This window comes from Balaenoptera acutorostrata, chromosome 1, assembly GCF_949987535.1.
Source record: "Balaenoptera acutorostrata chromosome 1, mBalAcu1.1, whole genome shotgun sequence".
In the NCBI taxonomy this organism is placed as follows: domain Eukaryota; kingdom Metazoa; phylum Chordata; class Mammalia; order Artiodactyla; family Balaenopteridae; genus Balaenoptera; species Balaenoptera acutorostrata.
Window position 1 is genome coordinate 65891726 of NC_080064.1, and position 27409 is coordinate 65919134.

At 36.7% G+C, this 27409-nt stretch overlaps 1 protein-coding gene across 3 annotated transcripts in view; it reads right to left on the reverse strand.

The window, feature by feature from the left end:
* Positions 1-8610: 8610 nt before the first annotated feature.
* Positions 8611-27409, reverse strand: part of SLC44A5 (solute carrier family 44 member 5) — a 357535-nt gene continuing 338736 nt past the window's right edge. For 2 of the 3 annotated variants that reach the window (XM_057534090.1, XM_057534109.1), the window contains 6 exons: positions 18861-18964; positions 17716-17789; positions 17034-17104; positions 16759-16847; positions 15324-15408; positions 8987-12210 (listed from right to left, as the gene is read on the reverse strand). In XM_057534090.1, the coding sequence (XP_057390073.1) occupies positions 12098-12210; positions 15324-15408; positions 16759-16847; positions 17034-17104; positions 17716-17789; positions 18861-18964 (536 nt within the window). In that variant the 3' untranslated portion in view covers positions 8987-12097. Of the gene's footprint in view, positions 12211-15323; positions 15409-16758; positions 16848-17033; positions 17105-17715; positions 17790-18860; positions 18965-27409 lie in introns of all 3 variants that reach the window. The other variant, XM_057534098.1, reaches the window with a different exon arrangement.

Here is a 27409-nt window from a genome sequence, read left to right on the forward strand (position 1 = left end):
AAAATGCATGCTCTTGTTATGGGTCATAGATGATTTCAGGCTCTGTGCAACAGAGTTCTCCAAATAAAAATCTTCGTTAGCCAATAGGAAGTAAATAATCCAGAAATAGAGGTCAGCTCAGTTCTTCCTCAGCTGAGCTGCAGGAAAAACAGCAAATACAGTACAATAGTGCTATAGTCTTTCTGATAGCTTTCCTATCTATACCAAATCTCTGGAAACTTTCAAAGATCCAGCAATTCCATTCCTGAGTATTTGTTTGTGGCCCAGGAGGGCTGCTCAGCTCCTACTTCTTGAATCCTCCTCCTCCTCCTCCCTCCCCCCTTTCTTTCTCCCTCAGCCTCTGCCAGGTACTCATGGTGCCAGCCAGGTCTGACCCAACCAGAAAGAGAACAGGGCAGGAGGGGGTGGCCTGTTCATAGTATTCTCTTATGATTTTTTTTTATCTGTGATATCAGTTGTCATTTCTCCTCTTTCAATTCTTATTTTGTTCATTTGGGTCCTCTCTCTTTTCTTCTTGGTGTGGCTGGCTAAAGGTTTTTCAATTTTTTTTTATCTTCTCAAAAAAACAGCTCTTGGTTTTATTGATCTTTTCTACTGTTTTTTAATATTCACTTTATTTATTTCCTCTCTGATCTTTATTATTTCCTTCCTTCTTCTAACTTTGGGCTTTGTTTATTCTTCTTTTTCTAATTCTTTTAGGTGGTAGGTTAAGTTGTTTGAGATTTTTCTTGTTTCTTGAGGAAGGACTGTATCACTATGAACTTCCCTCTTATGCTTTTCCTGCATTCCATAGATTTTGTATAGTTGTGTTTTCATATTCATTTGTCTCAAGATATTTTCTGATTTCTTTGATTATATTGGTGACCTGTTGGTTTTTTAGTGGCATGTTGTTTCGTCTCCATATGTTTGTTCTTTTCCCGTTTTTCTTTCTATAGTTGATTTCTAGTTTCATACCATTGTGGTTAGAAAAAAACACTTTGATATAATTTCTGTTCTCTTAAATTTGTTGAGACTTGTTTTGTGACCAAGCATGTGATCTAACCTGGAGAACATTCCATGTGCACTTTAAAATAATGTGTATTTTGTTATTTTTGGATGGAATGTCCTCTAGATATCTATTTTTTTCTTTTTTATTGAAGTACAGTTGATTTACAGTGCTGTGTTAGTTTCAGGTATATAGCAGAGTGACATATATATATATATATATATATATATATATACACATATATATATATATATACACACACATATATTTATATTCTGTTTCAGATTCTTTTTCCTTATAGGTTATTAAAAATATTGAGTATAGTTCCCTGTGCTAGGTCCTTGTGGGTTATCTATTTTATATATAGTAGTGTGTATATGTTACTCCCAGACTCTAATTTATCCTTCCCCCCTTCCCCTTTGGTAACCATAAGTTTGTTTTCTATGTCTGTGAGTCTATTTCTGTTTTGTAAATAAGTTCATTTGTATCATTTTTTTAGATTCCACATATAAGCAATATTATATTTGTCTTTCTCTGTCTGACTTATTCACTTAACATGATAATCTCTAGGCCCATCCATGTGGCTGCAAATGACATTATTTCATTTTTTTTTAGGGCTGATTAATATTCTATTTTGTATATAAATATACCACATCTTCTTTATCCTTTCCTTTGTCAGTGGACATTTAGGTTGTTTCCATGTCTTGGCTATTATGTATAGTACTGCAATGAACATTGGAGTTCAGGTATATCTTTTCGAATTATAGTTTTCTCCAGATATACTCCCAGGAGTGGAGACCCTGGATCATATGGCAGCTGCATTTTTAATTTTTGAGGGACCTCCATACTGTTCTCCACAATGTCTGTACCAATTTACATTCCCACCAACAGTATAGGAGGGCTCCTTTCCCCCCCCACACCCTCTCCAGCATTTATTATTTGTAGACTTTTTGATGATGGCCATTCTGACCAGTGTGAGGTGATAGATGGTTCCTGTTTTTTAACCAATCAGCTACTCTATGTCTTTTAATTGGAGCATTTAATCCATTGACATTTAAAGTAATTATTGATAGGTATGTACTTACTGCCATTTTATTACCAGTTTTCTGGTTGTTTTTGTAGTTCTTCTCTGTTCATTTTTTCTTTTAGTTCCTTCCCTTGTGGTTTGATGATTTTCTTTAGCAGTATCCTTGTGTTCCTTTCTTTCTAGGTTTTGTGTATCTATTGTAGGTTTTTTATTTGTGGTTACCATGGGGTTCATGTATATTGACTTATAACTATATCTACTCATTTTAAACTAGTAGTCATTTAAGTTCAGACACATTCTAAAATATCTACATTTTTTACTCCCCTCCCCAACATTTTGTGTTTTTGATATCATATTTTACATCTTCATGTTTATCCCTTCCATGTTTATTATAGTTGTATTTGCTTTTTAAATTTTTTGTCTTTTAATCTTCTTACTAGCTTATTTAAGTGGTTCATCAGCCTTTCTTATATATTTGCCTTTCCTTGTGGGATTTTTCCTTTCTTATAGATTTTTGCTTCTTGTTGTAGCCTTTTCTTTTCCACTTAGAGAAGACCCTTTAACATTTCTTTTAGGGTAGGTTTAGTACTGATGAACACATTTAGTTTTGCTAGTCTGAGAAGTTCTTTGTCTACCTCCTTCAATGACAATCTTGCTAGGTAGAGTATCCTAGGTTGCAAGTTTTTCCTTTTTATCACTTGGAATATATCATGCCACTCTGTTCTGGCCTGCAAAATTTATTCAGAAAAATCAGCTGATTGCCTTGTAGCGGTTCTCTTGTATATGACTCTTTGCTTTCTCTTGCTGCCTTCAGAATTCTCTATCTTTAATTTTTGCCATTTTAATTATGGTATATCTTGGTGTGCATCTGTTTGGGTTTATCTTGTTTCAGACCCTCTATGCTTCCTGTACCTGGATATCTGTTTCCTTTTTCAGGTTCAGGTTGTTTTCTGCCATAATTTAATCAAATACATTTTTTGAGCCCTTTTTCTCTCTCTTCCACTTCTAGGACCCCTATGTTGGTACACTTGATTTTGTCCTAGAAGTCCCTTAAACTATGCTCATTTTTTCTCCCTTTTGCTGTTCTGACTGGGTGATTTCCATTATTCTATCTTCCAGAATAGAAGAATTCTATCTTCTGGTACATTTTTTTGTATCACCTCATCTGCTGTTAATTCCTTTTAGTGTCTTTTTCATTTCAGTTATTATATTCTTCAGTTCTGACTGGTTCTTTTTTATATTTTCTAGTTCCTTGTTAAAAATTCTCACTGTGTTCATCTATTCTTCCCTCTAATTCAGTTAGCATTTTCATTAGTAATGCTTTGAACTATTTATCTGGTTAATTTTTTATTTCTGTTTTATTGCTTATTTTTTCAGCATTTTTTTCTTGTTCTTTCAATTAAAACAAATTCCTCTGTCTCCTCATTTTTCTTAACTTCCTCTGTCTCTATGAAATTAGGTGAAACAGTTACCTATTGCAGTCTTGAAGGGGTGTCCTTGTGTGGGAGTTTCCCTATACAGTCTGCGTGTGCTCAGTTGCTTTGGTGGGAGAGCAGGATCTGATGTGAGGATGAGTCATGTTTTCCCCCAGCGTGTGCTGGCATCTGTCATCTTGGTAGGAGGGAAGGCTGGAGATGGAGGGGCTCAGGCAAGATCCAGGTGTGAGTCAGGGCTTCTCCTCTGCTCAGTGATCAGCACCACCCTCTTGAGGGTGGGGGTAGGTCCCACGTTGCTGGAGCAGAAGCCCTGAGGTTCAGGTCTGAGCTGGCTCCATTCCCTTTAAGTGTGTGCTTTCCCCACTCTCCGCACTCGCATCCTTGCCCCAGCGGGGAGCAGTGCTGGAACAAGAGGGGCTGGCCCAGGCACTCACCATGGGTCTGGGCACAAGCTATGTTGGCCTTAGCTACAGTCAGCAACCTAGACTGCTTCTGATGCTCTGCCTGTGTAAGCACCAGTGATGGCTGCCCTGCCCCACTCAGATGCTGCTCCAGGTCTGAGCCGCCTCTGTGCCTCACAGCTGAGATCTCACCTCAGCCACAACAGCCCTCACCCCAGGGTGGAGCTGTGTCCACCCTGAAGCAAGCGGGGTTAGAGCTGGTGCTCAGCTCACACTGGGGCTTACACCAGCCTTGGGGGAAACTGGCCAGTGTCCCCTGCAGTTTCAGTCTGCCCTCTCTGCCCTGTTTTGGGAGTAAGCAAGCATGTGTGCGCTCTTCATGAGTAGAGTCCAGGCTTCCCACAGCCTTCCTGTTAGTCCCACTCACTGTCCTCCAACCAGCCAAGGGGACTTGTCTTCCCAGTGTCAGACCCCAGGGCTTGGGTGCCCAGTATGTGGCTTTAACCACTTACTCCCCAGAGAGGATCTCTGCCCTGTAATCTCCCTCATCTTCTGAGTTCCCTCTCAGGGGCACAAGTCCTGATCTGATCTCTTCTCACCACTTCCTACCTGATACTGTGTAGATCTTTCTTACAGCCTTGGTTTTTCAGGATTCTTTCTGCCAGTTTACAATTAGTTTTCAGTGAGAATTGCTCCACATGTAGATGTATTTTTGATGTGTTCATGGTGGGGGAGGTGAGTTCTGTATCCTTCTATTCTGCCATCTTGATGTCTTCGCTAGGCAAATGTTTTTTAATCCCTTCATCATAAATCATGTTGAGACATCATTCTTTTTTGTTTGTTTGGGCTAAATACATCTATGTGATTACTTTTACTGTAACATAGTCTGCTTCAATGCTGTTTACCAGAAAACTGAAAAATATTTTTAATTACTGGCTTCAAATGTGTTTTCTTTTTCCAATAAATTTATGAATTGCATTCAGAAGGCACCCCGCTTTCTGTAACATTGCCCTCTTAGATCCTGTTAGAGATATATTTTTATATACCCTTAGCTTTTTCTGTTCTCTCCTTGAACACCAGTGCTTTTCCCAACATCTTACCTTCATTTTCTTCTTTCTGTGCACTGCGTACACATATGCAGCAGCACACATTCATTTGGCTGGAAGATTGTGGAAATTTCAAGATTACTCTAACAATGATCAAGTCCAGGCTCACTTTAATTTATATGCAAAATGAAAACATCTTTTCTTTTGATAAGCTTCTCCCACCTTTGTTAACACACGATGCTCTTAGTACCGTGTAAAGGGCCAGGATATGAAGACGCCCGTGTTTTTGAGTCAGCGGTGGAAGGGCATTGTACTTTGTTCACAAGATTGTTTTATCCATTTGCTTAAATTGTTCTAAATCATACAGTAAAAAAAGGACTGGAAAAAAAAGAGCCAAGGTGTTAAAAAAAATAGCTAGTGACTTCAAATAGTAAAATTGAATTGATTGCTTTTAAATGTGTCACATAACAGTCCTCATTCGTCCCAGCACAGAAGCCATTAGAGAAGATATTGCCAGATTCTATACTATTTTGGCTGTTTCATTTTAAGCAATTGGAAAGTCATAAATGTGGGAAAGAACAGTTCAGTTTGGCCTGATAAATTTTAAGAGGGTCCGTGACTGTGACATCATCTTGATGTCCAAGTCTTGCATAAAGTGGTACTCAGTTTTCATGAATAAATGAAGTTACATTTGTTTTAATGGGGGTTGGCTTTGTTTTCTGGGTTATGATTGATTCACTAGCAATGAAGCTAGGTCCTGAGAGAAATCATCAATACCCATTTTAGCCCCAAGACTAGAAACATGGTATATGGAAAGTAATTTTGGAGAAGTAATTTATTCCTGCTATATTGGTAAGATATTTCTTTTCATCAATGATTTATTGAATTGTATTCTTATAATCATATAGCTATGTTTTTAAAATACAAACATTTTCAAACATCTAAGGATAATATTTGCAAGAAACTGGAAAAAATGTCAACACCATTTCATATCCATGGTCTGCAATAATGATTTTTGTTCAATTTTGTCCCCATATCATATGCCAACAAAGACTGATTTATAAAGCATCCAGAACCAGATAATACTAAAGATAATTGCTATGCCTGGTTAGAGTTTAAGAGCAATTTCCTGAGGCACCACTTGTTAAAGTGAAAGAACATACATTGGAATGAGTGCTGGTCAACTATATAGTAAAAGAAAAATAAGGAATTGTTGCATACGGCCTGCTTTCCAATATTATTTTAAATAATAAATGCATTATGCCTGATGATCCCACAGAAACTTTAATAGTGTGATTTTACTGTGTGGATTCACAAACTCTTTTTAAAACTTTCTAGGCACATAGAAAAATCAAATCAGTCAGTCCAATTTCAAACAATTTATTTACAAATATGATCAGTGCTTTATCATCTAAAAGTGGGACTTATTAAAATATAAAGGTTTGGATTTCTTCTGGAAACCAAATGATATTTTTATTTTAAATAAGAAAAGAACCAGTAGCTATATTAACAAACATCTTATTAGATATAGGACATTTTATTACATTTTATTTTTTAAATTAATTAATTAATTTATTTATTTCTGCCTGCATTGGGTCTTTCTTTGTTGCTGTGCACAGGCTTTTCTCTAGTTGCGGAGAGCGGGGGCTACTCTTCGTTGCGGTGCGCGGGCTTCTCACTGCGGTGGCTTCTCTTGCTGCAGAGCATGGGCTCTAGGCGCGCGGGCTTCAGTAATTGTGGCTCGCGGGCTCTAGAGCACAGGCTCAGTAGTTGTGGCGCACAGGCTTAGTTGCTCCGGGGCCTGTGGGATCTTCCCGGACCAGGGCTGGAACCTGTGTCTCCTGCACTGGCAGGCGGATTCTTAACCACTGCGCCACCAGGGAAGTCCCAATATAGGACATTTTAAAACAACCTTGAAAACTGCAACATTTATGTTTTCATTTAAAGAAACCTATTAAATTTTAAAGAAAAATTAAGTTTGAAGATTTAACATATAATTCAATTTTAAAATAGACTCATAGATTTGTTAAGGAATATCTGAACCTAAGAAAATTTTTAGCCTGAGCTAAACCAGCGATAGGGACATTTAATCTTTCCTTAGAAACTATTGTTAATTTGTGTTCACATTTTTTATATTCTTCTGTAAACTTATCCCTGCCTTTAAAATGATGAGATTTGCTTCTTATGAATGTTGGCCAAACCAAATGTGGGACTGAGCAAACTTTTGGCAAATTAAAACAAAGACCAACTAACTAACTAATTTAGGCTGTTGTTGTTTGGGTTTTTAAAAAAATCCATTTCTTATCCATTTAGCTTTGACTTATTTACTTTGTATAAATTATCAGCTTCAGTTATTTGGTTTGGCAGTCAGTGCACAGCTAGAAAAAAAGTGGAAAACAAGTTTAAAGATAAATCTAGATTTTTAAAAAAAACCTAGACATTTGATACAGAGGAGATTTTGTCATGATGATAGATGGGTTTTTCTAGCTTAAAGAAATAAAAAAGCAAAGAGCTTTTTCTTATCTAAATCTTTATTAGAAGAAAAAACAAATAGATTTAAAACAATGAGTAACAACAAATTTCATTAAATATTAAACAGTTTAGTTATCAAAGATATTTAGACAATATGTTCCTAATATTTCTGCACAGCAGAAGTGTACTGATTATAGAGCTCAGACTGTCTTGTGCTCATATGAGTTTGTTTTTGGCATAAAAGAATATCCAAAGTCACAGTTAAATATGATAATAGATAAACTGCTAGTAACTTACTATAGATTCTCAAAGCTTTCACAAATTATCATTGTGTGATTGACATTCCCTTAGGGTGAATGTTTTATGGACTCTTTCTGTAACACTGAGTAACAAACGGAAATCATTTTCTTTAAAGTTAGTACTAATAAAATTATTTAAAATTGAATTAGAAATTATGTTCTTGTTCATATTAGCACAATAAAAAGTAACATGAGTAAACTGATTATTTCATATCAAAAGTTAGAAAATGGAAATAACATACATAGAACACTCATTGATGATAATAAACAATCATTTAAAATGGAGCTATTCAGTACATGACATCTGTGAGCACCCTTTCTAGGGGTAAAGTTTCCCTTTGTAATTTCTTCAAGTTTCCCTTTCCAATCTGTGTAAAACACTGAGAAATGTAGTCTTATACCTATTGTATTTTCAAATATCTATCATAGAAAAGATTACATTTTAAACTCACTTTTAGTAAAAAAACAAACCCAACAAGTGTCCTTTCAGGTTTTTTTCTTGCATGTAGTACACATTCATGAATGTCCACTAGGCGCAAGGGAAATTGTTTATGCTGCAAAATGTAGTCTATACAGTGAGGATATCAAACATACTGAAATGACAAATGGTTTTCAACCAGTGAGCTAAGAAAAAAACAAATGCAAGAAGACTTGTTTTAATCACTAAACATTGCAGGATTCTTTTTTTTTAACAATGTGTGTAAACTTGCCCACAAAAGCTGGGTAATATTAAACAGCCAGTAAGGCACTTTGTCAGAGAGGACTAAGTCGTAAAGGCTGGATGATTGACAATTTGTTTAATAGGAAACAGTCTATACTTAGAGCAAAATCTGGAGTGTGGCGCTCCTTTTACCGATTTATTGTCAAACAGGAGTGGGGAAAACTTTAAAATCTTCTGTTTTACTTTGTTTACCAATTTTCCCTGCAGAAGTCTTTTAGTTGTAATTTTAAAAATATATTAGGAGCTACCAATTTAAATAACGTATCATTTTTCAATCTAATATTTAAAACAATATTAACATATTCACTAGCATTTTCAAAACATCCAAGCCATTCTATTTAAAAATGAATTACAAAACAAAACATCTTAGTATAAAAAATGTTCCGTGTTATTAACAATTCCCTTGCAACTTCTGATGGCTTCATGTATTACAGTATAAGCTTTGGTATAAAACATGCAAATAAAAGCCAACAAGGTGGTGAATACAGTGTTCCATACACAAAGCACTTATGAACCAAGTGTAGCACATACACAGCAGATGAGAGAAAGGTAACACCGCTGCATGATGACCAGAGTTTGCACTTCTACTGCTTCTTAGTTTGTGCATTTTGCTCGTTCAAAATCTTCAGCAGAGATTGACTCATGTAATAGGGTCTTTCAGCAGAACCATCGTTTCTTTCTAAATCTTCCACTAGGAGGAAGAATGGCACAGGGTAAATATCAAAGCAAAACTGTAAGAGAAGTAACATCGCCATCTGCTGCATACTTGCTTTACAGCAGTTCAAAATGTTATTCTAAAAAACAGCATAGTTTGGCATCAACATTATTGTAAACATAACTATGAGAAAACAATCAGCCCTTGTTATTATGTCAATAAGATATTATCTCATTCTGTGTACCAGGTCTGATTCTGCCAATAGCACGTGCCTCTCAGCTGCATGATTAAGGAAATAAGTTTTATCTTCTTTTAGAGAGCAAATGTAACTACACAAAAAACAAAAGATGTATGAGGAATTTCTAAATTCACCTTCAAATTCCTAAAAAGTATGATGTATTCGACTTGCCTTCTAATTTACCATATTAGTTCAAAATTGCTTTTGTTTTCGAGCAACAATTTAGGTAGTACAGTTTTTTTTTTAAGATTTGTAAATTTTCAGTATATTTCAAATCTTTGAACCCAAAATTTTGAGAAGTATTGCTCTGTTTTTTCAGTTATTACCTTAATTTCTTTATAAGAAAGTGGCTGTTAAATTTTTCTCAAAAACTCATTTTTCTCTCTATATTTCAATTGTACAAAGAAGTAATTAATGAAAAATATTTTTCTAACTAGAATTAAGCACATAATATAGTTAAAACTTCTATACTTAGAGATTTTTAAAGAATATTTATTAAGAATATTGAACCAAATGACATTCCTTTTCCTATGATTTTGCAACCAAGGGTTATATTCTTAAAATATAGCCAAGTTTAGAATGTTTCTATCTCCGTATAGTTCAGTGAATACTTTTACTGTGGAGCATTTTCTGGTCTAATCAGCAGATTTAATGTTAAGCATTTAAAACATGGGCCCCCATCTAGTACCAAGAATCTAAAATACAGAAGTTATGATTGCTAGAATTCTCCAAATTAATCTCCTTTGTCTTTCTCAATTTTCTAACTCCTAGAACAGCCAGACTTATAAGGAAAAAATAGGCAACTGATTTCACACATGTTGATTTATATTTTATTCAAGTGATTTTCCAACTTTTATGTGTATCAGAATCACTAGAGAACTTTATAATAATTCACAAGCTGCCCCACACCCAAATACTTATATCAGAATCTCTTGGGGTGGGGAGCACAGGTATCAATATTTATAACAATTTCTCAGAGTGATTCTGATACATACACAAAAAATTAAAAATTGTTTCATCATTATGAATTTTTCAACTACTCCTAAAAGGGGACTTATTCCTTATAATTTTTCAACACTTAAGTTAGTTAGAGGTAACCATTTTACTAGATTTTTGTTGTGAACGCTGTATTACTGAATAATAAAATAATAACTATCATCTAGAAAGATAGGTTATCACTGTTCTCTGAATTATACTTCAAGGAGCATGAGAGTGAAGAAGGTCTTTGCCAAGGTATGAAGCCAAATGACACTTTTGATTACAATAATCTCAAGAAAGTAAGCCAAGAGCAAGATGGTGGCCATAGAAGGACCAATATTTTGAAAATCTCCCCTATTCATTAGCTTCTTGCTATTAAGCTGCTATGAAGTCAGTCTAAATCTAGGTTCCCACACTTCAGGGTCATTAAATAAATTACTGTTTATATTAATTTATAACAATAATACATTTCTGACTCTCTTCTTGGATACATGGATCATATTCAGATCAAAATGTTAGATCAACATGTTCCTTTCTGTCAAGACATAAATAATCCTTATACACAAACTTAGTGTAAAAGCCAAAAGGATACTATTGATTCAATGCTCCTTTTGGGGTACATTTTTACACTGTTTGCCATGTCATACGCATTTGCACACAGGAGATGGATAGGCAAAGTACGTGAGTGTCTGATTCATGCTTTGCTATGCCAGAGCCTGGTTTGTTGCTCTGGCCAGCAAGGGTGGAGTATGAAAGTAACTCTCCTCCTAAACCCTTCAGGAAGAGATTTCCTAACCCACAGTATGCCTCTTGTAAAGGTACAAGATGAGGTACCTATGGAGGGCTAATATTTCCTTAGGGTAAAATCTGAAGTGTCTTTCTTATCTTTTCTCTTTCTTCACTGAAAGTTAAGCTAAAATTAAACTTTTTATAGAAAAAAGCCACATCATCTCTTTAATCTAGAAACTCATAACAGATATAATCACTCTTCTGAAACAGATCCATACCCATTTTCTATATGATGGGCATAGGAAAATAGGGATTTATCTCTATTATTTGGGTAACAGACAAATGGCATGAGTTATGTGGCCATCTCAGTTCTGCTCAGAATATTTTCATGGTGGCCAGAGGTTCATATTATTGGAAATGACATTCCAGAACTCAGATTCAACTTCACTATAAATATAATTTCACTAAAACAAAATGGCCTATGAAGGTTCCACAGTAATTTTTACCTAGTAATGCGGCCTATGGAACCTGTATAACATTAACGTCTATACGTTTGTTATGGTCTCGAATCACTTACTGAAATATACTTCCTAGGGAACCATTAATACAAGTTTAATCACAGTTTAGAATGTTGTCCACTAGCTTGAACAGTATAAATATAACCATAGCACCATATTTACAAATTTAGTACCATATGCTGGTTAACTATAAATCAATCTTTTTATGGCTAATTGATTACACATTTATAGTGCTTTCAAAAATTTCCTGAATACCCTTTACAAATATACATTTATAAAAAGAAAGGCTATCAAAGTGCTGCAATGGGAAACAGCATGCCAAGTTATAAAAGTTTTGGAAACACTTTCAGCTATAGGCTTTAAAAAAATGTGTGACATTTACACCTTGCTCTTCAGCTGGGACCACTATAAAGTATCCTAGTTCACAGAGGCTACTGTCATCAATTGCCTGATACCTCAGATGGTACCAAGTTCTCGCTTTTTAGGAATAAGCACTGAAATTTCACATTACTTAAAAGCATCATTTTCAAATACAAATGACCTAATTTACAAAACTTCTACTTAAAAATGAATGGCACTGTTTGGAGCTTTTCTACTCTTTCTGCTTCTGGGAAACTAGTTGCTTCTTGTTCAGAATTCCGTGCAGGGTAGGGGTTATGAAGTAGGGTTTTTCTGTAGATCCATCATTTCTTTCCAGATCTTCACCTGTATATGCAGCAGCCAAAGCAGGCAAAAGCAGCAACAGCAGCAGAACAATTATATGCATTTTTATAAATTGGAGAGTCGAACAGGGAAAAATCAGAGAAAGCAGTGTTAGAAAGTCAAATATAAGACAAATTAGTGCAGTTAAGTAGCTGATGCTGGTCAAAGTAAGAAGCTTCAACCTCTGCCAGGAAGCACTGAAACTTCCTAAATCCCGCCCACTCCAAAGAGGTTTATTTTGATAGTTTAAAGGTTAATAAGATCTTTTATGTCCTTTCAAATGTGTTATCTTTAAATTCTAACGACTGTTCATTTCAGAAAGGTAAATTGCCACATCCTCTGAGATGAAGCTGAATAAAAAGTATGGTGTGATAAATGTAGAGAATAACTGAATTTCACAGTTCAAAGTCTCTTTTAATGGTCATTCACACCCTAATGTTACAGATGAAGAAACTGAGACCCAGGGATGTAAAATGATTCTCCTGAAATTGAAAGCTCTGGGGCAACAGGATGAGGTGAGGACCCAGTCTCTTGACACCTACTTCAGTTCTCATCCTACTTAACTAAACGGTGTCCTGTCCTAAATCCTTGTAGTTTACCTCAGGTTATATTCAAAAGCTAATACAGTGTTTGCTGACTTCTGTAATACATGAGTTTATATTCCTGCTTTGCTTAGGATAATAATAAAATGATGGGTATTCACTGAGCACACATCTGTTGGGTGGTTGGGGAAAAACATCAGAATGATGCTGAGAAGCAAGGAGAAGTTTGCATGGAATTAAATTTCCTGCAGATACATATAATTCACAGCTGATAATATCTATCTCAATAAATATATAAATGCAACTTGAAACTGTTTTGACTAGTATATTAAAAATATTATGCTATTTTAGCTTTTATTTATTATGAAATAAAGGATAAGAAATATTATATAAAACCATATAGCATAATCACAGATTTATGGAATAAATCTAAGTTATTTTTCATCATACTCTCTTAGGAATGGTTGGATTATTGGTTTATTAGATTTTTACATTAGACTTCACAGTGACTTTCCTCACATACAAAATGAAAAGCTAAGGAGGGAACATGAAAGATGCTGAACATTTTTGTTCTTTTTTCCTTAATCATATTTCTATATCTTATATCACATATCATATGTTGTATGTTTATATCATTATTACTTTTGAGGGATTGGTAGGAACTGTGGTATCAATCACATAATAATGAAAATAATCATCTACAACTATTGTTTTTTTCCCATCCTGGGACCAGAATTCTCATTGCCTTGTAATGTTGAAAGGATGCTATGTCTCTATAAATGAAGTGTTTGTTTGCAAATAGTTTGCATTTTTAAAAACATCAGTTTTCTGGCAGTCAAGATAACAGGTATAAAGAGGTGTATATTTTTTAAAAAGGTACAATTCTACACAATCATAATTTGCCTTAGAGTATCATTTAAGAAGAAAATTTTCCAAAGTTAGATGTCGCCCATAGTAACAGCTGCAGAGGGAAGAAAAATACAATTTGGTTTCTCTTGTTCTTTACTATCAAAGACAAGAACATCCAAAAAGAAACTATTCACATTCAACACACAATGTGTTAAATAAGGCTGAAATTATACCTGCTTTTCAAGAAGTTGGCAATTAGTAATATAGATGAGTGGAAAACATTTCTTAGTGCTCAAATTTAAAATCCACTGTCAAAATGAAAATCTATAAGATTTGCCAAAGCTTCCAAAGATTGGAAACTGATAGGTTCTAAACATTTCCCGGGATACATTTTGAGAAAACTTTTCAGTTACAAGAAGCAGGAAGATCCCAGTGGGCTCTCCCAGTTTCATTCCCGTGATTAGCATTTGAGATGAAAGGAGAGACCTCTGAACATTCAAGATCTCTGTCTCTTCTGTGTCTTAAGCTACCTTATTCCCATGCTCCTTCTTCCACCTCATACCTGAGCTGAAGTTTGTTCATGTGGTATTTTGTAGATGGCTTTTCCTTACAAACCACTGAAGCACTAGGAAAAGATTAAACATTCCAGTTCCATTTATAGCCAGAGGAAGAGCTAACTTGTACACAAAGTTCTCCTGATTAATTTGTCCAGTTATTGAAAATTGATTTGTTAAATGTTCAGAAAAGAAAAAAGATCAAACCATTTTCTAGAAGGTTTTTTCCTTCAATATATCTCCCTAAAGTTACTATCTTTAGGGAGGTATATATATATATATCTCCTCTCCTGACCCCAGCATGCAGTTGGTGCTGTGAGTTACACTAAAAAATAAACTGTTCCTTTTATACAAGTAGATCACTCAGTAATGCCCTGTCATAGAATGTTTTCTCTGCTTCTCTTGAGAGCAATGTGCCAGAGAAATAATCTCTCAGAGGGTATTAGATGTAGGGCTAACAAGTTCTGTTCTTTCACCTGTTGACCCTACTTTATCTAGTTTGAAGGTAAGGACAGATCAAGCTCCTGATGGGCACTAGGTTCTCCAGGGCTTTTAAGATGAGGTATTAATAGAAAACATGTCCATTCTGCATACGTGAGGTGCACATGCCACATAGAAGCACAGTGAAGAAGTCAGTGATGAAAGCTCTATTGAAGTATTTTAACACTACGCAGCAGAGTTGATCTAGCCATTTCCTAAACACGCCTCTCCATGAATCCTATCTATTTGTCATTGTGTTACCCAGTGTGAATTGGCCCTATGTGTCTTTGAAACCATTGCCAGCTTGGCTTTATCAGAAGCTCAAGGCTCTCCTCAGAGTCCCCAAAGCCCAGCCTCAAAGCCCAGCCTCAAAGCCCAGTTATGTCTTCAGTTGTTAATAAAGCACAACAGAAGCCAATCATTATTATAAATTTGAAAACATTAAGAAATTAAAATAATTTCATGCTAACACCACGCCATGATGCCTGACCCTCCTGTGCTTTGCAAACCCCATCTCTCAGCCTTTAAGGTTTACAAAGCATCTACTAGACAATGTCTCTTTCCAAATAAACTGTTTTGCAGTTTCAGCCAGGTCATAGCAAATCCACAAGCCAGCTAAAAGACTGGGTCTTAACCTTTTCATCTTTTGGTTATCCACCAAAGGGGGAAAACACATATACTGAAAACTTACAGAAGCAGATGAAAATTGTTTCAATACACATTGCATAGACGCTGAAGAATCCATGTGCAATTAGGTAAGATCCAATAATGACTGTCTGTAAATGAGCAGAGAAGAGAATGAAGATGCCATTAACTTGTCCATTAACTTGTCCAAAAGAACAATAATGCAGCTTTAAATAAAATCATGATGAGGACGCTTTGAAATACTCTGTGTTGGAAAAGATTTCAATATAGGAATGTAAAAAATTCAGTGATAAAGTTTTTGAGTGTCTTTGTACTGGGATTTAAACAAAATGTACTAGATTACCTGCCAATTTTCATATCACTATCCCCAATGCCTACCAAAAACATCCCAGATTTAGGATCCTGCACACTGAGGCAGTAAAGCACAGGAGTTAAGAGCATACACTGCCTAGGTTTAATCACAGCTCAGGCACTCACTCGACAAGTCACCTAACATCTCTGTGCTTCCTACATAAGATTGTTGGTGGGGAAGGGGAGAATGTGAGTAATAATGGTATTTATGACACATGGATTGAGTGAGTTAATATACTGTAATAGATCTCGCAGGGCTCCCCCCAGGTCCTCTCCAGCTGCCACATCTATCCCCTAGTTGCTGGGAATGTATGTAGGCTGCTGATGACTCAGCTGTTTTGCTCACTAGGAATTGCTCTTGCAGGGAACTGCCTCACCCAAGGTTATGCCATCATTCAGAGGGCAACCCCTGGCCAACGGCTGCCTGATGCAGCATACAGAGGCCTAGTCCCTTTGTCAGAACTTCCTGTAATTATGTCTGAGGCTTCAGCTATAATTGCAGCATGGGTCAGCTTCTTCTTTTGCCTGGGCCTGTCCTCCTCACTTCCTTTCAAGTGTATCTCAGGAGAGCACTTCATAGTAAGCCTTCTGCATGCAATCCTCTGTCTCAGGGGTTGCTTCCAAGGAACCCAAGCTCTAAAGCAGAATGAGGCTTGGCCTCAAAGTAAGACCAATCATGTCAGCTATCATAATTTCTCCTATTCCTTTTTGGTTTTTTATTTTGCCATTTCTCATAAATCAGAATCAATGTTACCCAGATGCTATGGAATGAATTGTGTCCCCTCAAAATTCATATGTTGAAACCTAATCCCCAAAGTGATGGCATCTGGAGGTGGGGCCTTCAGGAAGTAATGAGGTCACAATGATGAAGCCCTCGTGAATGGGATTAGTGCCCTTATAAGAGAAGACAGGAGAGATGAAATCTCTCTCTACCATGTTAGGATACAGCAAGAAAGTGTCCCTTTGCAAATTAGGAAGAAAGCTCTCACCAGGAACTGAATCTGTGGGCACCTTGATCTTGGAGTTCTCAGTCTTCAGAACTGTGAGGAATAAATCCCTGTTGTTTAAGCCACCCAGTCTATGGTATTTCTGTTGTAGCAGCCCAAACTTACTAAGACATCAGCTCTTACCATCAAAGGTACCCAGTAGTAATTTAAAGATGTTGGTCCTTCTGTAATCATTGGGAGTCTTTCTGTGAAGAGTAGAAAGGCCAGGACACCTAGAGTGAAAAGGCAGAACATGTATATTATGCATTTGCAAAGGAACGTAGCTTTTTGTAGTAAAGAAGTTTTTCCAAGCACATGTTAAACTTACTACTACTACTACTACTACTACTACCACTACTACTACTACTACTACTACTACTACTACTACTACTACTACTACTACTACTACTACTACTTACCTATACACCCAGCAACTAGAATCTTCCCCAGGATTAGCACAAAGTCTGTCACTCTATCCATAACTGCAACTCTGAGAATCAGAAAAAAGAGAGTATAATTTTGTGTTTAAATTATATTTGTTATCAGAAATTTATGAGAGTAAATAATTCATGAGTTCATTTTGATGTGTCTTTGCTGAAATTTTATTTGGCCTTTGTTAAATGCAAGAAATGAAGTTAGAACCCAGGCATGACTTTCCGACTTATTTATAATGGAGCAAACAGAAGATGGCATTGTAAGGCTGTCAGGTGCTATTGGTGGTGTCAGCATCTCTGTCTCTAATTCGGGGACTATAGATACCCTGAATCCTGAGGATGGCTGCACTGGTTCTCTGATTTTGTTCACTCAGACTCTGTCAATTTTGGGAGGGGGGAATAGTCAGAAACATGATGATAATGTTCATGTGGGGAATTTCTTGAGCATAGGGGATAATAAAAATGAATAAGTGCCAGTGGGTATAAAGGCACAGGTGGATGATGGGAGCAATAATTCTAAAACATACGAAGAAATTAATGGTGTGAAGGAGAAGATTTAAATCTATTAAAAGATAAGATTCATGTCTAATAAGACCACCAACATGTGAAGTATGGATGCTAAAGCTTCACCAAATCATCTACTGCCATGCTAAACCTGATTACTTACTTTAAAATATTTCTCATCAGCAGATTGAAAGCATCTCTCGCTGACCTGCAGAAGTTTTTGCCATATATTGCAATCTGAGGAAGACAGTTGATATTATTCTGGAGTCAGTAACATAACTTAACAAGACCAACAGACAATCCAATGACAGGAACATGAATTAATTCTGTCACCCACACAGTTATTCTCATTCCTCTTTCCAACAGTTGGGTTCATGGGAGGCTTGGGAAGTGTGTGTCCTCAACTCTGCACAACTCTCAGAGTCATTGACAATAAGGTATGTTTTGGTTGCTATTTGCCCTTAACTCCATGGGGATTAGACAGCTTCAAACAGAGGTAGGTCTTCTTCTAAAATCCCAGGACACAGCTTCTGTCTTTGAAGTGTTTTGGCTATGGTTTGTTTCTGAATGGGTTAAATGTTGTAGCGTTCACATTAAAAATTACTCTCAGGAAACCCAGTGCCTTCCAATACACTTGCTTTATTGATTAAAAGGGTCAATACAATATTCTCATTGGAGGTATATTAATGACTCTTTGAATGTCCGTAACTATTTAAATCACCCATGCAGACCCTATATCACTGTGATAATATGCAAGTGTTATAAGGTTGTAGCTGCTAAATTTTAGAATAATATTTTTGGATCCCCTATTTAAAAAAAAAATCTCTTTAGAAGCCTCCATATTCCCATAGGAAATAAGTAACAAATGCAGTTATGCATTATCAATTCCCACACATTTCAAAATAAGAATCATAAAAAGAAATAGACCCTTCCTTAAAAATATGTAAATCCCAGAATTAGAAGAATATTTTCTTTTCACAGTGAAACATAGACTAGGTAAGCTTTCCTCCCACTAAACTATGTCAAAGACAAACAAAATCATTTTCAATCTAGCACATTTTTATACTTCTAAGGTAAATAATATTTTCCCTCTCCAAAAAGGTATTGAAGGTAATAATGAACTACAGTTAAGTTACTGTCTCAACTAGGAAAGCATAGCCCTGAATGATGCATTGGATTCACAAATTCTTATAACAACATGGTGATAAATTCAACTGCTTGAGGTACAAGTGCTTTAGAGATGGAAATGTAGACATGGGGTTTGGGTTTGCAAAGAAGCAGTTTAGTAAATAAAAATAAGCTACTTACCATAACATAGGCATTTCTGTTCAAAAACTTTACTGCTTTTTCTAAACACCAGAAACAGCATCTCAGGCAGCATTTTAGGAATTTAGAAATGTTATTCTGGGCCTCTATGAGAAGGAGATATTTAAACCTATTAATGATTTGCAAACTCTATGAATCAAAAAAATATAGTAAAATTTTAAGTGTGCTTTTAAATTTTTTTAATTGCAGTGAAATATACATAAGATTTACTATTTTAACCATTTTTAAGTGTACAACTCAGTAGCATTTAGTACATTCACGATTTTGTGAAATTACCATCACTATCAATTTCCAGAGCTTTTCATCATCTCATATAGAAACTCTGTACCCATTAAACAATAACTTCTCATTCTCCCTTTCTCCCAGTCCCTGGTAACCTCTGTCATACTTCTGTCTGTATGAATTTGCCTCTTCTAGATACCTCATATAAGTAGAATCATACAATATTTGTCCTTTTGTGTCTTGCTTATTTCACTTAGCATTAAATTGTCAAGATTCATTATTACATTTATTTTTAGAGCTGAATAACATTTCATTGTATGTATATGTCACATTTGTTTATTCTTTTATCTGTTAATGGAAATTTGGGTTGTTTCTACCTTCTGGCTATTGCAAATAATGCTCCTATGAACACTGGTGTGCAAGTATTTGTTTGAGTCCCTGCTTTCAATTATTTTGAGTATATATGTAGAAGTGGAATTGCTGGCTTATATGGCAATCATATTTTTAACTTTTAAAGGAATCACCATACTGTTTTCCACAGTGGCAATATGATTTTACATTCCCCCCAGCAATGCACAGGTGTTCCAATTTATCCTCACCCTAAAAAAATTTGTTTTTTCATTTTTTGATACTAGACATTCTAATGGGTATGAATTGGTACCTCACTATGGTTTTGATTTGCATTTCCCTAATGACTAATATTGAACATCTTTTCACGTGTTCATTTACCATTTATATATGTTCTTTAGAGCAATGTATATGAAATCCTTTGCAGGAGGGACAAAGATGGTGACATAGGAGGCTCTTGAACTTCCCTCCTCCCACAGATGCACTGAATGTACAGCTACACATGGAGCAATTTCCTCTGAGAGAAATCCAGAAACAAGCTGAGTGACTCCAACACATCAGGCAACTATGAAAATCCCATGTTGAAATGGTAGGAAAGGCTGAAACACACTCGCCATAAACTCTACCCCTGGTACAACACCATGCAGTCAGGACAATACACCCAACTCTCAGCTTCTCCCTGAGGAGTGAAGGGTTTGGGCAGCACATCAAGGATTCCAACTTTTAAGGCTCCCACCCAAGAGACAGACCCCCAAAACACTTAGCTCTGATAGCCAAAGGGGCTTGTTTCCACAAGTTCTAAAGGACTATAAAAAACAAAGAAGCAGTTCTTAACAGGCACATATGCTAGCAATCACTATACCGCCAGGCTTAGCAAAGAGGGAGCAGGCAAAAACGCCCATTTTCCAGTCTTTTCCTGGGAGAGGATTGACTGCGTACTTTACAACCTACTGCCTAAAATTCCATCTTCTAGTTTGCACACCCTTGGAGCTAGCTGTGATCCTCCATGGACCCAGGGGGAGGAGGTCACCAACATCTCTTTGGAAGGAGCTTATACACCTGTGTGGTGCCCCAGTTTCTGCAGCTGCTGCCCGAGTCACGGTCCCCCCTTTGTGTGGCTCTAATAGGGCTTGCACAAATGAGTCTCACAGGACTGTAGAAAACAAAGAATCCGTTTTTAAATGGTAAAGGAATGCCCTACCACCACCACCACTACCATGGCTATACATCCTGGCTCAGTGCAGAGGGTGTAGGCAAAAGCCACCTCCCAGTTTCTCCCTGACATGAGAATCTACATACTTTCCCAGCTGCTGCATAAGGGTTTACCTTCTAATCAGCCTGCATCTAGGTTCTGACTGTGATCCTCCACTTTGGGACCCTGACAGGTCTAGGTACACCTTCAATTACTAAGAGCCACTAAACTAACTATGGTGGCTAGGACAATCACAAAGATTTGAGAGAACCAGAAGGTTGGGCTGGGTTGATTAATGAAGCTCATCTCCTACATAAGACTATTCTGTCAAGTTGGGAAAGATGGCTGTTTTATCTAATTCACAGAAAGCAATACAGAGAGTCAAGAAAAAAAAAGAGAAGGAGAAACAAGGGAATACTTTCCAAATAAAAAAACAAAATATATTTCCAGAAACTGATATTTCTGAAACAGAGATAAGTGATTTAACCAATAAAGAATTCAAAATAATGGTCATAAAGATGCTCACCACGGTCAGGGAGAAATGCATGAACAAAATAAGAATTCAATAAAGAGATAGAAAATATCCCCCAAAAAAATCAAACAGAATTTATACAGCTGAAGAATACAATTGAACTGAAAAATTCAATAGGGGGATTCATAGCAGATTAGATCTAGTGAAAGAAAGGATTGATGGACTCCCTCTTGTGAGAGCACCGGAATCACAACTAACTGCTGAACAATCATTGACAGGAAGACACTGGAACTCACCAAAAGAGATACTCCACATTCAAAGACAAAGGGGAACCCAAAATGAGATGGTAGGAGGGGCGCAATCACAATAAATTCAAATCCCATAACTGCTGGGTGGGTGACTCACAAACTGGAGAACACATATACCACAGAAGTCCACCCACTGGAGCGAAGGTTCTGAGCTGCACGTCAGACTTCCCAACCTGGGGGTCTGGCAATGGGAGGAGGAATTTCTAGAGAATCAGACTTTGAAGGCTAGCAGGATTTGATTGCAGGACTCCGGCAGGACTGGGGGAAACAGAGACTCCACTCTTGGAGGGCACACACAAAGTAGTGTGCGCATCAGGACCCAGGGGAAGGAGCAGTGACCCCACAGGAGACTGAACCAGACCTACCTGCTAGTGTTGGAGGGTTCCTGCAGAGGTGGAAGGTGACTGTGGCTCACCGTGAGGACAAGGACACTGGCAGCAGAAGTTCTGGGAAGTACTCCTTGGCGTGAGCCCTCCCAGAGTCCGCCATTAGCCCCACCAAAGAGCATGGGTAGGCTCCAGTGTTCGGTCGCCTCAGGCCAAACAACCGACAGGGGGGGAACCCAGCCCCACCCATCAGCAGACAAGGAGATTGAAGTTTTACTGAGCTCTGCCCACCAGAGCAACAGCCAGCTCTACCCACCACCAGTCCCTCCCATCAAGAAACTTGCACAAGCATCTTAGCCTCATCCACCAGAGGGCAGACAGCAGAAGCAAGAAAAACTACAATCCTGCAGCCTGTGGAACAAAAACCACATCCACAGAAAGATGAAAAGGCAGAGGACTATATACCAGACGAAGGAACAAGATAAAACCCCAGAAAAACAACTAAATGAAGTGGAGATAGGCAATCTTCCAGAAAAAGAATTCAGAATAATGATAGTGAAGATGATCCAGGACTTTGGTAAAAGAATGGAGGCAAAGATCAAGAAGATGCAAGAAATGTTTAAAAAAGACCTAGAAGAATTAAAGAACAAACAAGCAGAGATGAACAATACAATAACTGAAATGAAAAATACACTAGAAGGAATCAATAGCAGAATAACTGAGGCAGAAGAATGGATAAGTGACCTGGAAGACAGAATGCTGGAATTCACTGCTGCAGAACAGACTAAAGAAAAAAGAATGAAAAGAAATGAAGACAGCCTAAGAGACCTCTAGGACAACATTAAATGCAACAACATTCGCATTATAGGGGTCCCAGAAGGAGAAGAGAGAGAGAAAGGACCCGAGAAAATATTTGAAGGGATTATAGTGGAAAAATTCCCTAACATGGGAAAGGAAATAGCCACCCAAGTCCAGGAAGTGCAGAGAGTCCCATACAGGATAAACCCAAGGAGAAACACGCTGAGACACATAGTAATCAAATTGGCAAAAATTAAAGACAAAGAAAAATTATTGAAAGCACCAAGGGAAAAATGACAAATAACATACAAGGGAACTCCTATAAGGTTAACAGCTTATTTCTCAGCAGAAACTCTACAAGCCAGAAGGGAGTAGCATGACATATTTAAAGTGATGAAAGCGAAGAACCTACAACCAAGATTACTCTACCTGGCAAGGATCTCATTCAGATTCGATGGAGAAATCGAAAGCTTTACAGACAAGCAAAAGCTAACAGAATTCAGCACCACCAAACCAGCTCTACAACAAATGCTAAAGGAACTTCTCTAAGTGGGAAACACAAGAGAAGAAAAGGACCTACAAAAACAAACCCAAAACAATTAAGACAATTGTAATAGGAACATATATATCAATAATTACCTTAAAGGTGAATGGATTAAATGCTCCAACCAAAAGACACAGGCTTGCTGAATGGATACAAAAACAAGACCCATATATATGCTGTCTACAAGAGACCCACTTCAGACCTAGGGACACATACAGACTGAAAGTGAGGGGATGGAAAAAGATATTCCATGCAAATGGAAATCAAAAGAAAGCTGGACTAGCGATACTCATATCAGATAAAATAGACTTTAAAATAAAGAATGTTACAAGAGACAAGGAAGGATACTACATAATGATCAAGGGATCAATCCAAGAAGAAGATATAACAATTATAAATATATATGCACCCAACATAGGAGCACCTCAATACATAAGGCAACTGCTAACAGCTATAAATGAGGAAATCGACAGTAACACAATAATAGTGGGGGACTTTAACACCTCACTTACACCAATGGACAGATCATCCAAACAGAAAATTAATAAGGAAACACAAGCTTTAAATGACACAATAGACCAGATAGATTTAATTGATATCTATAGGACATTCCATCCAAAAAAGCAGATTACACTTTCTTCTCAAGTGCGCATGGAACATTCTCCAGGATAGATCACACCTTGGGTCACAAATCAAGCCTCGGTAAATTTAAGAAAATTAAAATCATATCAAGCATCTTTTCTGACCACAATGCTATGAGATTAGGAATCAATTACAGGGAAAAAAACATAAAAAACACAAACACATGGAGGCTAAAACATACATCACTAAATAACCAAGAGATCACTGAAGAAATCAAAGAGGAAATCAAAAAATACCTAGAGACAAATGATGATGAAAACACGATGATCCAAAACCTATGGGATGCAGCAAAAGCAGTTGTAAGAGGGAAGTTTATAGCAATACAATCCTAATTCAAGAAACAACAAACATCTCAAATAAACAATCTAACCTTACACCTAAAGAAACTAGAAAAAGAAGAACAAACAAAACCCAAAGTTAGTACAAGGAAAGAAATCATCAAGATCAGAGCAGAAATAAATGAAATAGAAATAAAGAAAACAATAGCAAAGATCAATAAAACTAAAAGTTGGTTCTTTGAGAAGATAAACAAAACAGATAAACCATTAGCCAGACTCATCAAGAAAAGGAGGGAGAGGACTCAAATCAATAAAATTAGAAATGAAAAAGGAGAAGTTACAACAGACACTGCAGTAATACAAAGCATCCTAAGAGACTACTGCAAGCAACTCTATGCCAATAAAATGGACAACCTGGAAGAAATGGACAAATTCTTAGAAAGGTATAACCTTCCAAGATTGAACCAGAAAGAAACAGAAAATATGAACAGACCAATCACAAGTAATGAAATTGAAACTGTGATTAAAAATCTTCCAACAAACAAAAGTCCAGGACCAGATGGCTTCACAGGTGAATTCTATCAAACATTTAGAGAAGAGCTAACACCCATCCTTCTCAAACTCTTCCAAAAAACTGCAGAGGAAGGAACACTCCCAAACTCATTCTATGAGGCCACCATCACCCTGATACCAAAACCACAAAAAGATACTACAAAAAAAGAAAATTACAGACCAATATCACTGATGAATATAGATGCAAAAATCCTCAACAGAATACTAGCAAACAGAATCCAACAACACATTAAAAGGATCATACACTATGATCAAGTGGGATTTATCCCAGGGAGGCAAGGATTCTTCAGTATATGCAAATCAATCAATGTGATACACCATATTAACAAACTGAAGAAGAAAAACCATATGATCATCTCAATAGATGGCAGAAAAAGCTTTTGACAAAATTCAACACACATTTATGATAAAAATGCTCCAGAAAGTGGGCATAGAGGGAACCTACCTCAACATAATAAAGGCCATATATGACAAACACACAGCAAACATCATTCTCAATGGTGAAAAACTGAAAGCATTTTCTCTAAGATCAGGAACAAGACAAGGATATCCACTCTCACCACTATTATTCAACATAGTTTTGGAAGTCCTAACCATGGCAATCAGAGAAGAAAGAGAAATAAAAGGAATACAAATTGGAAAAGAAGGAGTAAAACTGTCACTGTTTGCAGATGACATGATACTATACATAGAGAATCCTAAAGATGCTACCAGAAAACTACTAGAGTTAATCAATGAATTTGGTAAAGTTGCAGGATACAAAATTAATGCACAGAAATTTCCTGCATTCCTATACACTAATGATTAAAAATCTGAAAGAGAAATTAAGGAAACACTCCCATTTACCATTGCAACAAAAAGAATAAAATACCTAGGAATAAACCTACCTAGGGAGACAAAAGACCTGTATGCAGAAAACTATAAGACAATGATGAAAGAAATTAAAGATGGTACAAACAGATGGAGAGCTATACCATGTTCTTGGATTGAAAGAATCAATATTGTGAAAATGACTATACTACCCAAAGCAATCTACAGATTCAACGCAATCCCTATCAAATTACCAATGGCATTTTTTACAGAACGAGATCAAAAAATCTTAAAATTTGTATGAAGACAAAAAAGACCCCAAATAGCCAAAGCAGTCTTGAGGGAAAAAAACAGAGCTGGAGGAATCAGACTCTCTGACTTCAGACTATACTACAAAGCTACAGTAATCAAGACAATATGGTACTGGCACAAAAACAGAAATATAGATCAATGGAACAGGATAGAGAGCCCAGAGATAAACCCACACACCTATGGTCAACTAATCTATGACAAAGGAGGCAAGGATATACAATGGAGAAAAGACAGTCTCTTCAATAAGTGGTGCTAGGAAAACTGGACAGCTACATGTAAAAGAATGAAATTAGAACACTCCCTAACACCATACAGAAAAATAAACTCAAAATGGATTCAAGACCTAAATGTAAGACTGGACAGTATAAAACTCTTAGAGGAAAACACAGGAAGAACACTCTTTGACATAAATCACAGCAACATCTTTTTTGATCCACCTCCTACAGTAATGGAAATATAAACAAAAATAAACAAATGGGACCTAAGGAAACTTAAAAAGCTTTTGCACAGCAAAGGAAACTACAAACAAGATGAAAAGACAATCCTCAGAATGGGAGAAAGTATTTGCAAACGAATCAACGGATGAAGGATTAATCTCCAAAATATATAAAGAGCTCATGCAGCTCAACTTTAAAAACACAAACAACCCAATCCAAAAATGGGCAGAAGACCTAAATAGACATTTCTCCAAAGAAGACATACAGATGGCCAAGAAGCACATGAAAAGCTGCTCAACATCACTAATTATTAGAGAAGTGCAAATCAGAACTACAAGGAGGTATCACCTCACACCAGTTAGAATGGGCATCATCTGAAAATCTACAAAACAAATGCTGGAGAGGGTGTGGAGAAAGGGAAACCCTCTTGCACTGTTGGTGGGAATGTAAATTGATACAGGCACTATGGAGAACAGTATGGAGTTTCCTTAAAAAACTAAAAATAGAATTACCATATGACCCAGTAATCCCACCTCTGGGCATATACCCAGAGAAAACCATAATTCAAAAAGACACATGCATCCCAATGTTCACTGCAGCACTATTTACAATAGCCAGGACATGGAAGCAATCTAAATGCCCATCAACAGATGAATGGATAAAGAAGATGTGGTACATATATACAATGGAATATTACTCAGCCATAAAAAGGTATGAAATTGGGTCATTTCTAGAGACGTGGATGGATCTAGAGACTGTCATACAGAGTGAAGTAAGTCAGAAAGAGAAAAATAAATATCATATGTTAATGCATACATGTGGAACCTAGAAAAATGGTACAGATGAATCAGTTTGCAGGGCAGAAATTAAGACACTGATGTAAAGAACAAACGTATGGACACTAAGTGAGGAAAGTGGTGGGGGGGGCGGGTGGTGGTGTGATGAATTGGGAGATTGGGATTGACATATATACACTAATATGTATAAAATGGATAACTAATAAGAACCTGCTGTATAAAAAAATAAATAAAAGAAAATTCAAAAAAAAAGAAAGAAAAGGATTGATGAATTCAAAGACAAGGCAGTGGGATTCATTCAATTAGAGGAAGAAAAATTAAAGAGAATGTACTTTTTACACGTTACAGAGGTTGCAGGAGAAGAAAGAGAAAGGGGCTGAAAATATATTCAAAGAAATAACGATTGAAAACTTCCCTAACCTGGAGAAACAAAGAGACATCCAGATCCAGAAAGCCCAAAGAATATCAATGT